This window comes from Monomorium pharaonis, chromosome 2 (genome assembly GCF_013373865.1).
Source record: "Monomorium pharaonis isolate MP-MQ-018 chromosome 2, ASM1337386v2, whole genome shotgun sequence".
In the NCBI taxonomy this organism is placed as follows: domain Eukaryota; kingdom Metazoa; phylum Arthropoda; class Insecta; order Hymenoptera; family Formicidae; genus Monomorium; species Monomorium pharaonis.
In genome coordinates, this window is record NC_050468.1 from 26,068,264 (window position 1) to 26,085,536 (window position 17,273).

General features: G+C 39.2%; 1 protein-coding gene across 4 annotated transcripts; it reads left to right on the top strand.

The window, feature by feature from the left end:
* The first annotated feature begins 119 nt into the window (after positions 1-119).
* LOC105839999 (dual oxidase) lies at positions 120-17,133 on the top strand. 4 transcript variants are annotated; one of them, XM_012686692.3, is made up of 20 exons: positions 120-3,124; positions 4,671-4,754; positions 5,287-5,448; positions 6,232-6,419; positions 6,696-6,900; positions 8,189-8,355; positions 8,606-8,842; positions 9,446-9,891; positions 10,299-10,500; positions 11,046-11,372; positions 11,910-12,134; positions 12,775-12,993; positions 13,446-13,649; positions 13,764-14,076; positions 14,215-14,589; positions 14,671-14,888; positions 15,202-15,663; positions 16,176-16,331; positions 16,460-16,588; positions 16,768-17,133. In XM_012686692.3, the coding sequence occupies exons 1-20, from the start codon at positions 3,037-3,039 to the stop codon at positions 16,894-16,896; spliced, it is 4,536 nt and encodes a 1,511-aa protein (XP_012542146.1). In that variant the 5' UTR covers positions 120-3,036; the 3' UTR covers positions 16,897-17,133. The 4 variants fall into 4 exon arrangements, with proteins under 4 accessions (XP_012542146.1, XP_028049957.1, XP_012542144.1 ...); XM_028194156.2 differs by lacking the exon at positions 120-3,124 and having other exon boundaries at positions 4,355-5,448; XM_012686690.3 differs by lacking the exons at positions 120-3,124; positions 4,671-4,754 and having other exon boundaries at positions 5,368-5,448; positions 6,237-6,419.
* The last annotated feature ends 140 nt before the right edge of the window (positions 17,134-17,273 follow it).

Genomic DNA, 17,273 nt, shown 5'->3' on the forward strand with positions numbered 1-17,273 from the left:
TGCCGACGGAGTTTCTGCTAGTTCCATTGTTGGGGTTGAACAACAGGCTGGGGAATTCCGGCGTGGTAATTTATGCGGGCGATATTTCATCCGCGCGTACGTCGCGGCAGACGCCTTCGTCTCGCGAACGATGAGGGTGAAGGACCTCGCGCTTCCGAAAGGAAGAAGCGATCGCGTGTACGCACCGTACGCAATAATATGCGTGCGCTCGCCTTTCCCAAGTGCGATTCGTGCCAAGGGCGATAAAAGATTTCGGCCAGTAGTCGAGAACAGCAGAACGCGATTTCTCTCTCCGGGTTGAGTCACAATGCGAGCTCGCCGCACCTTTGTGTCCGGCCGCTAAAAGCACCGAATCATCGTCGAATCTCCCCGGATTCCGACGAGCGCGATCCAGTTAAGCCACGTGCAAACATATTACATGATGCGAATCCAGAGAAAAAATGGAAACGGAGGTCTACGGTTTTGAAATGAGAGCGCGGTGTGCTATTAATTAAAACACGTAATGCTAATTATTCCGAACGGTATAACAGTATTGTTCAGGATAATTATCGTTACGTATTTTAAGCATGCGGTGACTGTTCGAAGAGTTCTGCAGATATGAATATGTAACTGAGAAGAGAGAGAAAAATTATTTGCATAATTTTGTCGCATTATCTTTTGTAATGTCATTAGAGAGATTTTTGCGAATATAATGCGAGATGATTGTCTTGCATATTATATTAATAATACAGATTTTGTTTGTATTTCTTGAGCACTTCTTTCAAGAAGTGAGTTACATTTCGGATTCGGCTCCATTTTTCCCTGCGTTTTGTTTTCAACAATTGGTCATTTCTTTTTCTTTTATATAGATATGAAAATATTTTTAGACGATATTATATCGTTTTTACGATATTTTACCAAATTTGCAGTTCGATTTCTAACTTTCAAAGGCGTCTAACAAACGTTTAACTCTCACTGTCGTCAAAACAAACCACTTTGTTAGAATTAAAATTTCTCCGGCGAGATATTATAAAAGATGGCGAAATTATGCAACTATAAAGTTTTCTTCCCAGCGTTATCCATACGTTGATTCGCAAAAACTTGTCAAACATCTCTCGTAATATGAAAGTCACATAGATTTGAAGATTAATGATTTTAAGTACATTTTAGATCCTTATTCAAACATTCAGGACTTCTGTGCCGTTTGATTATATTGATTATAACATTGTTTGATCAAATGTAATGTGTTCGACGTACGCAAATACAGACCCAACTCGAGTGTCGGCTCTGTATTTGTATTGACGTCGGTACGTCATGCATCAGCGTGTTATCCTACTCTTTCCGATCGTCGTTTGTCAGCGCGTAAACGGTGACACGGATTTTCTTCTCATTTTCACTTGGAAAGAACGGGGGCTCCGCCAAAGAAGAAAGAAGGAAGGAGGGGGGGGGGAGAGTCGCCGGGAATGCCGCGGGTGAGATTACGCGAACGTGCCTCCCGTGTCCTCCGTGTCGTCTCCAACCGACGTGCGCATCGGCACTGTCCATCCGACGTGCGCTCGACCTTGAAACGACCGGCGGGGACTCGAGAGAGGTTTCGCCTTGGGTAATCGGTGCCGCGGACTCGAAAACTAGGCCTGTGCTCGCGGTGACGTCGCCGCGCGCCGCATCGCGCCTGAGCGTACAGTGGTTTTTCAACCGGTACGGCAACCGTGGGATCGGCGCGCAAGTGCACGCGCTTCTCTCGAGTGCCTTGTTCCCGCAAACGTTAGCTTAAAACCCAGTGAGAAATAGTACATCGAATCGAATCATCATTTCGATGTCGATTCGACGTCGAATTGATGTCGAATTCATTATCGTTTCTCGCTGAGAATGGATGATACGTTCCCCGAAGAACTGCGCGAATCCCAGTCGGCTCTGATAGTTTAATTAGAACCCTACGCGGGTTTAGGTGTCCAACAAAAGACTCCCCAAATGCAATACTGGTAGAATACGAGATTTCAATTAAAACCGTAATGGTATAATATTTTGTAGCAGTTGTAGGGTAGACGGACCAAATCAAAATGAGCATTGTGATCATATTCGTTCATGTTCTGATCGAAACTTGTCATTCCGATCCGATTCGCCTCGGTCCACCCTATCGATTAACGACGACAGACGGAACCGAAGATATGTCGAATGTAAATGCAAGTCTTCGGTCTCTCCTCCAAAAGCGCCGTACGAAAAAAACGGCTGAAGAGCACTGAGAGGCCGACGACGACGCCGTAGCTCGCGGAGGAGGCGGCGAGAGGGACAAGACACGGAGGAGGACGACGACGAGGAGGAAGAGGAGGAGGAGAAGAAGGAGGCGCGCGCGCGCTCGCGGTAACGAAACAAATAGGCCGGCGACTTTCACCGCGCGACCAAGAGCGACTGTATGGTGGCGGAGGCGCAGACCGGAGCGCACAGTCAGATCCACACAGTCCAAGAGACAGCCGACCGTTCTTGAGGGGCTCTCGCACGCGCGCGCGCGCGTACTATCGTCGGCTCCTCCGCGAGAGATTTCCTCGACGGGTCTGATGCCGGGCCGGAGAGGCCGCGGATGGTGATCTCGCACCTCTCGCGGGACCAGGCACACACGTGGTGCTCCGTAAGTGCGCGAGTGCGCTCTACCTCCTTTCCTCGCGTTTGCCTTCTCTCACCCGCGCGCCCGACGCACGTGATCGTCACATCCGGGCCGATCGAAAGATCCCACGGTGGCATTTTTACACCTCGCGCGCGCTTAAATTCTCTCTGTCTCTCTTCCTCGGATCGCCAGGTGAACCGCCGCATTCGGCCTCTCGAACCGGTCCGTGTTTTTTGGCGAACCCGAGGATTCGTATGTGCCGCGCGACGACGGCTGGGCACGTTCTCGTCGCGTCCGCTGGTCGACGGCACCAACGGCATGCGTCCCCGAAAATACCGCTGGTAAAAGCGAGGGGAAGAAAGTGAGAAAGAGGGTGCGGAAAAAAAAGGGACGCTTTGTGTGGCATGAGAGAAATGCACGGGCGTGGACCAGGCGAGAGCGAGTGACACACGACGATGACACGACGACGACCGCCGGCCCGCAGCATCGCGCCGCTCTGCGCGATCGCTTGGGCGTTCTGGATCGTGTTACCCGCTGAAACCAGTAAGTACAATCGCCGTTATCGTTCTGGAACGTGTGGTCGTTAAGTCGCTCGTTAAAAAGAACCTGTAGACATGCGAAAGACTGAGTTTATGTATATTAAAAAAAATTTCTCCTCCGATAATGTACTTTTAATATCAATGTTACAAAAATGAAAATAAAATAATGCAATAATCCGTCTCAACATTTATTGTTAATATAGCGAAGTTGGTTGTATATTTTATTTGAATTAAAATAATAACTTTAAGAAAGTTTAGACTGTACAATAGTAGGTAAAAGTATTGAAATTTAACAACTGCAGGGTTCTAGTTTTTTTTTTTTTTTTTTTAATCAAAATTTGATTGTGAATGTCCGAATTTTGATCCTAAAATCAACTGCAAGAGAAAACAAAAAATTTGGCTTGTAAGTATTGACTTATGTATAATGAAAATGATTCCATTTTGCAATTTTAGATAAATAATTTTTAAGCAAATAAGAATGGAAATGGATATTTACATAATAAAATATGTAAAATTTTTAAATTTTTAATAATACTTTGAAATAACATACACCTATACTTAATAATTATAAAAATATCAATTATATCAAAATTATATTAAAAATAATTCTAATTTTTATTTATTAAGTCTTATCTGAAACTATATATACAATAACTTGATGAATAGAGCGTAATAATTTTGTAGCCTTCACTGTCAAAATAAAGACGTTCACATCTCATAATATTCATATTAGTTTATGGATAAAAGATATTTGTGAAAGCTAGAGAACAGATCGAAAGGTGAGAGATAGAAAAGTAATTTTACGGTAGATCTGGCTTGTTAAACTCGTTATGTACTTTTGACCCGCTTTCGGTTGTCTGCACGTTTGTATTGCCTCAAATTTCTCGAATATCCTAATTATATTTTTGAAGCAGAAGAGCGTTTACGCGTCTCTAATACTCAGTTACGGAATCACGAAAAGTTGCATTTTACATCTCTTGCTTATCGAACGATTATTAACTTTCTCACGGCATAACGTGACGCCAGTGCCGGTAATCAATTGGTTTGGCCGATAGCGATATTACAAAATTCTGATTTTAACAGTTGTAGATATCCCTCTACTTATGACGAGACTTTGATCTCAATTTTAAGTCGAATAGTATTTATATTTAATATAAATAAAACAATATTTATACAAAATAATTATTACCAAAGACAAATCTATTTAGGAAATAATTAAACGTTTTTTAAAAGATTATTTTTAAAATAATATTTACTTTTATAAAATTTATATTTAAATACAGATTTACCTCAATAAATGATTAAAAAAATACAATTTTCTTCTTGAAACTATAACTGTTAATGAACAATAATATTTAATATTATAAAGGTAATATTTGATTACTCTTTAACAAGTACTTAATTAGCTTCATTATAATCTACTAGTTTCACTTTTTAATGAATAGCATGCCAGTCCGTAGGTCCGAAAATACTTATGTAAAATGAGCTTATATATAAAATGTTTTATATAAGCTCATATATTTATGCAGAATCTATACCAAATGTTTTAGAAGCGGGGCCTAATTATGCGGACAATAAACAGAGATACGATGGGTTTTATAATAATCTAGCTCATCCTGATTGGGGTGCAATCGGCAAGTACTCAAATCTGTATGAAATTTTAAGTATCATCGTTGTTTCATTATTACGCAACGTCAGGATTGTCACTTTATAAAAATGCATGCATTTTCCTCTTTTATTAAATAAACGCTTTTAACGAAGGTATTTCGAAGTATTGGTACAAGTAAGTAGAATTTCGTTGGATTTCATTTAATGTTTTAAACAACAATTAATTTCACACTTACGTGACTTCGCAACTTGATATTCTCATTAAGAAGCTTCTCTTAAATAGATTCTGATAAAATTATAATTATAAATTTTCTTTTGCGTGAAAATTATATACATTTCTATAATTAAACGTGCTTCGTCGACTTTATATCGAAGATTCAAGTAAGAGAGGCTGTCGAGATTAATTAATCACTCGATGTGCCACGTAAAAAGTATATTTCTTAGAAGAGCTGATGAGACAGGAAAGTGACGACCCTGCGATTATAGTGTCTGCGTGATACGGCGACGATGATTTTACATGGAAAGTTATCTTAATGCGAGTCGCACGTACCTCCGTAGACAGTAGGCTAATCCGAAAGGTCCCGGCGGCATATTCCGATGGTGTGTACGCGATGGCTGGCCAAGACAGGCCATCCCCTCGGAAGCTCAGCGACCTGTTCATGCAAGGTGACGACGGTCTGCCATCGGTGAAAAATCGAACCGCATTGTTCGCCTTTTTCGGTGAGGACAATTCATAGATAATAATGCATGTAAAATGAAAATCAGAGAGACTGGAAAATACAAGTGATTATTCATTTATTTAAGAAAAAAAACGAAAATAGAAAAGAAAGATATTAAACTGACATCTTATTTATAAAGTACTGAGCTTTTAGAAGCAATGAAAATGCTTAACTTCGTTTTATTTTGCCTAAAGTGTCCGCTCTAACGAATATTTAAAAATTCCTGATTAAAAAAAATAAAGGAAGTGAGGTCCTTTTGTATAAAAAATATTCAAAAATGTCAATTAAACAAAAAAAATTAGTTGCAACAACAGTCTACATGTGAAGTAGTTAAATTTCAGTGGTGCATAACTAAAATTTAGCTACCGCACGTAGATTCTTGCTGCTGTAATCAATCTTCTTTTTCGTGTAATAATGTAATTAGACACAAAACGAGAATTTTTATTTTAACAAAAAGTCTACATTTTTAACGTATCAATAGATCAAAATTTGTTTAAGCTGTAATAATGATAAATGAGTTGTATATAGTTTACCATTAATCACGCCGTGATCGTGCGTTTACGATTTTATCTACATATAAATTGCTTGCCTGCGTACAATGGCGGACGCGAATGAGGCAGGCACAGTTAATTGCCACGTCTGTCAACGCGGCGCGAAATGTACATTATTATATAAAAAACCAGTCTAGATCCGCGGGTGAGCTCAGCGCGCAGTGCGACACACAACGTAGATCTCTCCCTGCCGGAACTCTCCTCGGCATCCTCGAACGGTGACTCTTTTTCAGGACAGCTGGTCACGTCGGAGATAATCATGGCCAGCGAAAGTGGTTGCCCCATAGAATTTCATCGGATCGACGTGGACAAATGCGATCCGGTTTTCGACAAGGAGTGCCAAGGTAGCAAGTACATTCCGTTTCTGCGAGCGGATTACGACCGTCTTACCGGGCGCAGCCCCAACAGCCCGCGGGAGCAGGTAATCCCCCTGCTTTTCTCGTGCCTCTGCGTCGCGCCACTAATCACTCCACTTCCGGCAGCGGTTAGACTCTCGACTGACTTTTGCCGGTTATGATAACGACATTGTCGAGTGTCCAAATCGATCTTTGAAATTACAGTTATCGCCACGGCGATAGATCGCGATCTCTTGTTGCTTGTTTTTTTTTTTCCCCCCTTTCTCGATTGGTTGAACGCTTCGCCGAGCCGCGACAGACAGTGATCCGTGAGAATTAGCTCTGTATACGTGAGATTGCAGATAAATAAAGTCACGAGCTGGATCGATGGCAGCTTCGTCTATTCGAGCAGCGAGGCGTGGGCCAATACAATGCGCGCGTTCGAGAACGGCAGCCTTCTCATGGAGCGAACGAGACAGTTTCCCGTGAGGAACACCATGCGCGCGCCCCTCTTCAACCACGCGGTGCCGCACGTCATGCGAATGCTCAGCCCGGAGCGCCTGTATCGTAAGCGAGGATCTTACGTGTATAAATTTAGGCCTATAAATAGCCCGAAGACTTTCTCAAGAAATTCGTAATCGCGCACCGCGCCTAGCTGAATATTATCTAACCGAATTTTTAATTGCATGCACGCAGCGTAACACTGCTCTCTTTCACTCGCCGCTTTCATTCGAACGGATGAACATCCCGGTTGAATTGAAGCTCGGAATGCGTAGGAAATTTCGTTCAGCTTGGAAACGTTGCTCGCAGTTAGAAAGTTTAACTGCCGAGAGGTCTTCACGCGGCTTGCTTATTAGTCGGAAAATATGGACACTTTTGTAGTTGCGGAAAATTGATTCCGCCTATTAACCCCTTGACCGTATTTACGCGTACATATGTATATACATTGAAAAAAAATTTACTAAATTGAAATAAATATTTTTTCAAATAGTATGCAGAAGTTTTTTAAAAAATAAATAATATTTATTTCAAATAATATCATATTTTCTATAATTTAAAAAAATATTTATTTCAATTTAGTAAATTTTTTTTCAGTGTATGCGCTCAAGAAAAGAAATTCATTGTGAGCGCATATATGAAGAAGTATTATTTTTGTTCTCATAGTCAAGACAGTATATATGGAATATGTATGACGTATTTGTAAAATATTTATAATACTTTGAATATTTTACAAATATCTTTTATTTTAGATTGAACAGATCATAAAGATTATAATTATTAGTATGATAAATATATGTATTTTTTACTTACAATAAATATTTGGTCTATGTTTGGTTTAACAACACGTTGAATCAAAATTTTACGATTTTTTCTTTTACATTACATTAAAAAAATAATATTTATATATTTTTAAAAATAGTAATAAATACTTATGAATATTTATCATAAATATATCGCATGTTTGAAAGAGTATTTTTTAAAATTTGTTTTGTATCAAAAACGTTAACTATGTGAAATAGGGGAATGCGAATTCGTGGCAATCTGATATAAATATAATTTTAATCGACTTATCGCTTCATTACCGAAACAATGCGTTTTCCTCGTGACGTTTTAGCAACATCTTCATTCTAATCGTTCGACACTTACATAATTTGATTCTTCTCACTCATTAAGTATTATGTTATTATCCGCGTGCGTTGAACCGTGTGGCTCTTTTGCATTATTGCACGTAATTTTTTCATTAACCGCATGCGCTCGTGTCCATTTTCTATTACGTCTTGCGTTTTAACTTTCCCCGCAATCAATTTTCTGAGACTCTTGCGAAAGTGGCCTAACAATTAATTATATTGCACAGTCCTCGGCGACCCGAGAACGAATCAGCACCCGCCGCTGTTGGCCCTGGGAATCTTGTTCTATCGATATCACAATGTCATAGCGGCTCGTATACACAGACAGCATCCTGGCATGTCCGACGAAGAAGTTTTTCAAAAGGCACGTCAGATGGTCACCGGGACGATTCAGGTGGACAGCTCTCTCAATTTTCTTTCGATAGATAAACAGTAAAAGAGAAAAGCTATTGCTTTTATTGCTTGGCGCGGAAAGAGTTACAAACGATAGTAAAATGAGTTTTATGTAATTGATAAGCTATCGAGGAATCTCGGTACTGAATAGAGTCCTTTCGAATCGCAATTTACATAATTTGCATTTGCCTTTTGCGAAACCCTGTTTGCCGGCGTACGTGAGGGTTTTTTTTTTTTCTATCTTATTGCAGAATATAATCCTTTACGAGTATCTTCCGGCATTGCTAAACGAGGATCTGCCGTCGTACACCGGTTATAAACCAGATTTACATCCGGGTATTAGTCACATCTTTCAAAGTGCCGCTTTTCGTTTCGGTCACACTCTTATACCGCCGGGCATATATCGGCGAGACGAAAATTGCAAGTACAGAAAGACCAACACAGGCCAGCCAGCAATGAGACTTTGCTCCACATGGTGGGACTCGAACGTGAGTGTATTTACAAATTTATTTTCCAATTTTTCGAACATTACACAACAGAGATCATGTTTCATATATTTATCTTTAAGTCTATCATCGTAATAATTCTCGTATGTTATATTAACCGTCAATATAAATTTTAAGTAATTATCTTTTTTTGAAATTATTTCATTGCTTTAATCTCCCTTAATAATTTTCGATTAAAATTTTTTCTCTTTTATTTTTGTACTTGTTATATTGATTATATCGATTAATCCTCTTTTATACGCTGTATTAATTATTAACATAAATTTTTTATAGTTATTAGTAACGCTCTTTTAAAATTATTTTTGTATATTAGTTTTTTCCGGTAGTCTTTAATTTTGCCTATTTTCTATCTCTTAAAATTTTTAATCGAGAATAAATTATCAAGATGTTTAGTGTTGAATTTTACAAAGTTATAACAAATGACGGCTTTCCTTAAACTTTCCTTCTAAATCAAAGAGAAATCGTTTCACAAATTTTTATTCGTTAAAATGTAACTCCAAGCTCCAGAACATCCTGCGTGATCTAATCATTACATTAAATTCTTATGAGGCCTGTGATCGTATTAAACATAGATGCTGCTCACAGGAGGTTTTAGCTAACAGCACGATCGAGGAGCTGATAATGGGGATGGCGTCGCAGTTAGCGGAGAAGGAGGACAATCTTCTCGGCACCGACATCCGGAACAATCTCTTCGGACCTATGGAGTTCTCGCGCCGGGATCTCGGCGCCCTGAACATCATGCGCGGTCGCGACAACGGTCTTCCGGACTACAACACGGCCAGGGCGCGCTTCAAGCTGGCGAAGCGCAAGACGTGGAACGAGATCAATCCGGAATTATTCAACAAGAACCCGTCGCTGCTGCGCACCCTCATCGAAATTTATTCGAATAATCTCAACAACGTCGACGTATACGTCGGAGGGATGCTCGAGTCCAAGGGCGGACCAGGCGAGCTCTTCACAGCGGTTATAAAGGAACAATTCCTCCGTTTGCGCGACTCCGACAGGTTCTGGTTCGAGAACGAGGAAAACGGGTGAGTGAGCGAGCTGGTCCTTAACGATTGCGTTAACATTTATGCGCGCGATGATCGCCCTTCTTCCGATTATGCTCGTGACGAAAGAATATATATTTATATTTTACGATCTTTGAAATAAATTGTATGCTGAAAAAAAAAAAAGTTGTTAATTTGACTAAATTTTTCAACCAGATTAAATTTCTTTAGTACAAGTATTTATGTAATTAACTTAAATACACAAAATACTTGAACTTCAATTTAAGTATTTATACATTTGGCTGAAAGATACGAATAGTTGAATTGAGGAAATTTAATCAAGTTGAAAAATTTAGTCAAATCAACAACTTTTTTTTCTCAGTGTAGAGACGTAGCTGATCGTGTGTAAATTTTGATTACCCGCGATTTCGTCCGACTTTTTTTTTTAGCATTTTCACGAGAGGTGAAATAGAGGAAATCCGCCGTGTTACTCTGTGGGACGTGATCATAAACGCGACCGGCATTCCACCCGACGCGATCCAAAGACGAGTGTTCGTTTGGCAAGATGGCGATCCGTGTCCCCAGCCTTTTCAGTTGAATTCGACGATGCTCGAACCCTGCGTCCCCCTACAGCGCTATGACTACTTTGAGGTAATGTTAAGAAATATGCAGACCGACCGTATCAAGAAACAGTTTGAATTATCTCTCAGTTATCTTGGGCAAATAATTTTAATATCTCGATTCTTATGATTATAGATATTTTTTTGCTTTCACACAATTGCTAGTTTTTCTGATATTCCATTTTTTACATTGAATAAGATTTCTTTAATTTCCCGATTTTTATAGTTAAATTAAAATAATTGCATTTTGTTTTCTTCCTTTTTTTTTTAATTTCGATTTTATAACATTTTTTTTAATAACAGTTGCAAGATTTTCTGATACTGCATTTTTGTTATACTAGATAAGATTTCTCTAGTATTTTGATTTTTGTGATTAAAAATTAAATAACTTTATTCCTTTTTTTAAATTACAATTCTGGAATAACGATTCTAATAAGCTTTTTTGGTGTACATTTTTTAAATATTGAGTAAGACGTGATTTTTGAAAGGATTTTCAAGAAAGAACATTTTTTACACAATACACGTATCATACTATATTTTATACAATTATTTGAGAATATTCATAATCCACTGTAGGGTAGCGAACTCGTCTACATCTACGCGTGCGTGTTCCTTGGATTCGTTCCGATTCTCTGCGCCGGTGCGGGATACGGATTGGTGAAACTACAGAACAGACGACGGCGTAGATTGAAAATACTTCAAGAGGCAATCCAAAAGCGAAGCGACGGCCGGATCTGCGTTGATAAGATGATCGTACGCGAGTGGCTGCACGCGAATCATCGCCGTCTCGTAAAGGTGAAATTCGGACCGGAAGCGGCGTTGCACATCGTCGATCGAAAGGGGGAGAAACTGCGCACGTTTGACTTTAGCGGCGTCAACACCATAATTATGGAAGAATCGCAGGTATCTCTCAATAATTACAAAAAATAGACACTTTTTTAGCGGCATATTAAAAAATTGTATAAACTTTTTGCCTGATTTATAAAATAAATTTCTCTCGAATTAAATTTCTAAAACATACGAATACAATGAGAGCTTTCTTTGTACTTAATAACGATAATTTTAAACAAAGTTTTAATTTTATATCTGTAAAATTATCAAGATATCAGATGTTGAAAATTGAGAAAACACGCGACAGATAGACAAATAGACAAATATATACAAATTTTTATTAGAGAAAAATTTCTTACTCCCGAAAAAAAAATCATGAAGTTTTATTGTTGAAAAATACTGAAAGAAGGTAACAATTGCGCTATATGTATGAAACAATCCAAACGCGTTTGCCGAAATAATGTAACGATATAAAATTCGTGGTTAGTAATTGTATTTTATTGAATACTCGGCATTACGTCAAAAATTAATTCTATACGCTTCATTAAGTAACAGCTGACTCTTTAACGTCACGCCGTACACCCGATAATTATTAATCGCGGTTTCCAGGAGAGTGAAACCGGACGTCGTAAGGCCCTAGTGCTGTTACGTATACCGCGCGATTACGACCTTGTCCTTGAACTCGATTCGTTGGCTTCGCGTAGAAAGTTCATTGCGAAATTGGAGGCGTTTCTGGCGTCGCAAAAAAAGCATTTCACACTCACGCCAATTGCGCGGGATATCATGCTGGCAAAAGCGGAAACCAAGGAGCGCCGGCAAAAGAAGCTCGAACAGGTTTGTCTTTCTTTCTCGCGTGTACACATTTATGAATGCACTCGCAGTTTCGTTGAACATCAAAAGATGGATTAATATCCCGTGAAGAAACTCATGCAGCACCTCCTCAAGACATCTATATGACCTTTTAAGGAGGTCCTTAGAACGTCTTATTGGACGTGTTATCGATTGAAAATAAATTAATAAGTTTTAACGAAGCCGGTTAAACTGACTCGTTAATTAGTTATCCAAATTAAATATTATAAGATATTATAAATATATTATCATATACTATATTAATATTATATTTTAAAATATTAGTATTGTATTGAGAATTATATACACATATATAATTTTTAAAAGAATTATTTTGCATAAGTACTATTTTGTTTATATAAAATATAAATGCTATTCGATTCACGATTAAAGTCTCGGAATGTAACTTACTACTTGTAAGTAGAGGAAATGTAGTTGAATAATTTATTTTATTATTATTAGAAATTATTGTAGAGTGTCAACTATTTTAATATACTGTTGGCGTTCAAAGTAAAAAAAAAAAACTACTGGCTTCAGACAGACCGTGTTTCTTCATCGTGCTGTTCTGTATTGAAACGATCAATTATATGTATGGAAGATTCCTGACATCGCGGAATGTTCTTAGTTCTTTAGAGAAGCATACGCGTTGACTTTCGGCTTACGGCCCGGCGAACGGAGGCGGCGATCCGAAGACAGTGACACCGGGGAGGTCGTCACGGTGATGAGGACGTCGCTCTCCAAGAGCGAATTCGCGAGTGCCCTTGGCATGCGGCCGGACGCGGTCTTCGTGAAGAAGATGTTCAACATCGTTGACAAGGACGGCGACGGCCGGATCTCCTTCCAGGTATATAATCGTCTCTCGCTTCATTGCCCTCTCAGAAAGGATTTCTGATACCAAGACAAAAAATATTCTTGACATATTTAATCTTATTACAACCTCATGTAGTATAAAATAAAACAAGATTAAGATTAAATCCTAAATTTCTATCTTCAGATCGGTCTATACTTAAATCTAGAATGCCATAAGATTGTCACAAATTTACTAAATCAGTCACATTATTCTAGATTTGAGAACTTTCCATTTAAGAATAAAATATTCCTTATCTTTGATAATAAATACGATTGGTGGTCTATATATCAATCCTATTTTATGATAGATCGAAGAGTAATAGCACTAGGTCCAGAAATCTATTCTGTGGGTATAAAGCTGCGTTTTTATCCATTTTGTCCTATTGTCATAACATTCGTCCCTTGATTCGTCCGATGATCATCAGCAAAGAGCGATTTAAATTCCAGGAATTCTTGGACACGGTCTTGCTGTTCTCGCGCGGCAAAACCGAGGACAAGTTGCGCATCATCTTCGACATGTGCGATAAGGACAGCAACGGCGTGATCGACAAGGAGGAGCTGTCGGAGATGCTGAGGTCGCTTGTGGAGATAGCGCGTACCACGAGTCTCTCAGATGACCACGTCACGGAACTGATCGACGGCATGTTCCAGGTGCGTTTTCATTATCGTCACTTCGTCACGGATTTCCGATGTTCCACCAGGCCTTTGAAGTGTCATCCGTCGCTAGTTTTCGCGATGTAACTGCTAAAATCTTTCGTTGAACAGGACGCCGGGCTCGAGAGGAAGGACTACCTCACGTACAATGACTTCAAATTGATGATGAAGGAGTACAAGGGTGACTTCGTCGCGATCGGTCTTGACTGCAAGGGCGCCAAACAGAATTTTCTCGACACGTCGACGAATGTCGCTCGCATGACCAGCTTTCATATCGATCAACTGCCACCGGAGGACTCGAAGAGCTGGACGCGTAAGCAGTGGGACGCCATATCGACCTTCCTCGAGGAGAACCGGCAGAACATATTCTACCTCTTTGTATTTTACGTGGTCACCATAGCCCTCTTCGTCGAGAGATTTATCCGTGAGTGCCCGATCAGATTCAGGCAGAACAAAAGTCTCAAAGATGTTGTCTAAACTTTTTTTTCCAGCACACGTTCTGGAAGTGTTTTGCTCGCGTTTATTTAACGCAACGTAATCTTCTCTATCCTTTTTCCCGCAGATTATTCCTTTATGGCGGAACACACGGATCTCAGGCACATAATGGGCGTGGGAATCGCCATAACCAGAGGCTCTGCGGCCGCACTGTCCTTTTGTTACAGTCTCCTGTTACTAACGATGTCGCGTAATCTGCTGACGAAACTAAAGGAATTCTCGATCCAACAGTACATCCCGCTGGACTCGCACATACAATTCCACAAGATCGCAGCGTGTACGGCACTTTTCTTTTCTGTGCTGCACACGGTCGGTCACATAGTCAACTTTTATCACGTTTCTACGCAGCCGATAGCGCATCTTCGCTGTCTCACCAGTGAAATCAGCTTTCCCAGCGACGCGCGGCCTACTATCTCCTTTTGGCTGTTCAGAACGGTGACCGGTAGGTGTTCTCGTTGACAATTTCGCAATTTCGTTCGATATCTCGAATAATGACGATTCTCTTATTTTGCTCTCGTTGCAGGTTTAACCGGTATTCTCCTCTTCGTCATCATGACGATCATTTTCGTGTTCGCACACCCGACCATACGACAGAAAGCGTACAAGTTCTTTTGGTCGACGCATAGTCTCTACGTGGTCCTGTACGCGTTATGCCTGATCCACGGTTTGGCCCGTTTGACAGGCGCACCGCGTTTCTGGATATTCTTCGTCGGCCCGGCAATTATTTACGCACTGGACAAAGTAATTTCATATAATTATACGCTTTTGTTTGAAAGTAAAAGAGGCTACAAAGAAAAATAAAATAGTTTTCTCTTCTCTGCGCTCGCATTGTATATGCATCACACACGTAATTATATATAACTACGCAACTTTATTAATTATGTATGGCTCGTGTATGACGTAACAGATCTTATAATACAGAACGTATAATACGCGTTACGTCACGTTTATTTAATGCAAGTCGCATCCGGTTGCCATCTAAGATCTATATTCATTATTAACGCGATAAAAGTAATAACCGAATGCAGAGTACCGATAGTGTTGCCGATTTCAGGTCGTCAGCCTGCGAACCAAGTACATGGCCCTGGACATTATCGAGACGGAATTGCTACCCTCCGACGTGATAAAGATCAAATTCTACAGGCCTCCGAACTTGAAGTACCTATCAGGTCAGTGGGTGCGTCTCGCCTGCACCGCCTTCAGGTCCAATGAGTTTCATTCCTTCACGTTGACCTCGGCACCACACGAGAATTTTCTGTCGTGCCACATAAAAGCTCAGGGACCGTGGACTTGGAAGCTCCGCAATTATTTCGATCCCTGCAATTACAATCCGGAGGATGATCATCCGAAGATTCGTATAGAAGGTCCGTTCGGTGGAGGGAATCAGGATTGGTACAAATTCGAGGTCGCAGTGATGGTCGGTGGAGGCATTGGGGTGACTCCCTACGCCTCAATGCTCAATGATCTCGTGTTTGGAACGTCTACCAACAGATATTCGGGTGTCGCGTGCAAGAAGGTGAGTGTAAACCGAAAGAAGCACATAAAAATGATAATTAAAATAAAGAATATTTAATAGAAATTTTTATATAAAATATATATATATTTTTTTAAAATAAAATGTAAATATTATTTATTCTAAATAAAAATTCTCTATTACAATCTATCATAAAAATGAATGAATAAAAAGAAGTTATTTATATTTATTCTGCAAATAAATTAAAAATATTTTCAAGGTTGGGAAATAATTTTGTTTTTAACAATTTTTTATTGTTTTGGGAAACTAAAGTATTTCTATAAAAAAAATACGTTTATGTAAAAATGTTGTTACGTGAAGTTGATGCAAAAGTGACGATTGCTTCATTGTTGGAAAGTCCGTTTCACTACTAAAAGAGAAACGTGAATATGACTAGAATATCGTCCAGTCGAAATATGTAACTCATTGCATTAAATTTAATGCCTCATTAAAATAAGAAAACAGTCTCGTTTCTTCACGCGATAATAACGTGTCACTTTCTTTTTATTCTGCAGGTCTATTTTTTATGGATCTGCCCGTCGCACAAACATTTCGAATGGTTTATTGACGTTCTCAGAGACGTTGAGAGGAAAGACGTTACGGATGTACTTGAAATTCACATATTTATCACGCAATTTTTTCACAAGTTCGATTTACGTACTACTATGCTGGTAAGTGAATTTATTTTGGAATTCTTGTACGATCCATAATTGGTAAAGAAAGCACGCGAAGCTTCGGCTATATTAATATTTAATTTAATTAATCGTTTATTAATATTTTTCTTATTCCACATATGTAGTACATATGTGAGAACCACTTTCAGAGGCTATCGAAGAAGAGTATATTTACCGGACTGAAGGCCATCAATCACTTTGGTCGACCGGACATGACGTCGTTTTTAAAATTTGTCCAGAAGAAACATAGCTATGTATGTGAAATATAAATTATTAAGAATTTAGCGCTTAAAAGCTCAAAGGAAATACTCCAAAAAAAAATCCGAAAAGTTAAAACGTTTTTTTAGCTTGCGCGGTTTGAAGATATGTTAGTTTTTTTTTTTGAAAATACGTTTTATATGTCGATTGAGAGAGATGTATTATTGATCTGCAGGTTAGCAAAATAGGAGTATTCAGCTGTGGACCGCGTCCTCTGACGAAGAGCGTCATGTCGGCCTGCGATGAAGTCAACAAAACGCGGCGACTGCCGTACTTCATTCATCACTTCGAAAACTTTGGCTAGTCGTGCACGCCGCTCCTCGTTCGTATGAAATAACGAACCGTCAACGTGTTTGACAACCTTTCGTCGTTGAATCTCGACGATTTACCACGAAATGTACATATTTATACGCTGAAACGTTGCTTTTTACTATTTATTAACTATCATGAGTATTACATTTCTTATTTATGAATGCAAAAAAAGATCTCTTCCTTCCCTCCTTGTTTTATCTGTCTGAATTTAACGTGCAGAAAAACTTAATTGTACTTTTAATTTTATTATAAAATTGCATCATAATTTATTGTAATTTTAATAATTCTAATTTATTATAATTTTCTTACGAAATTTTCGTTTACATTCGTTATTGGAAAGCTTTCGAGATTACTTCCTGTAAATAATTC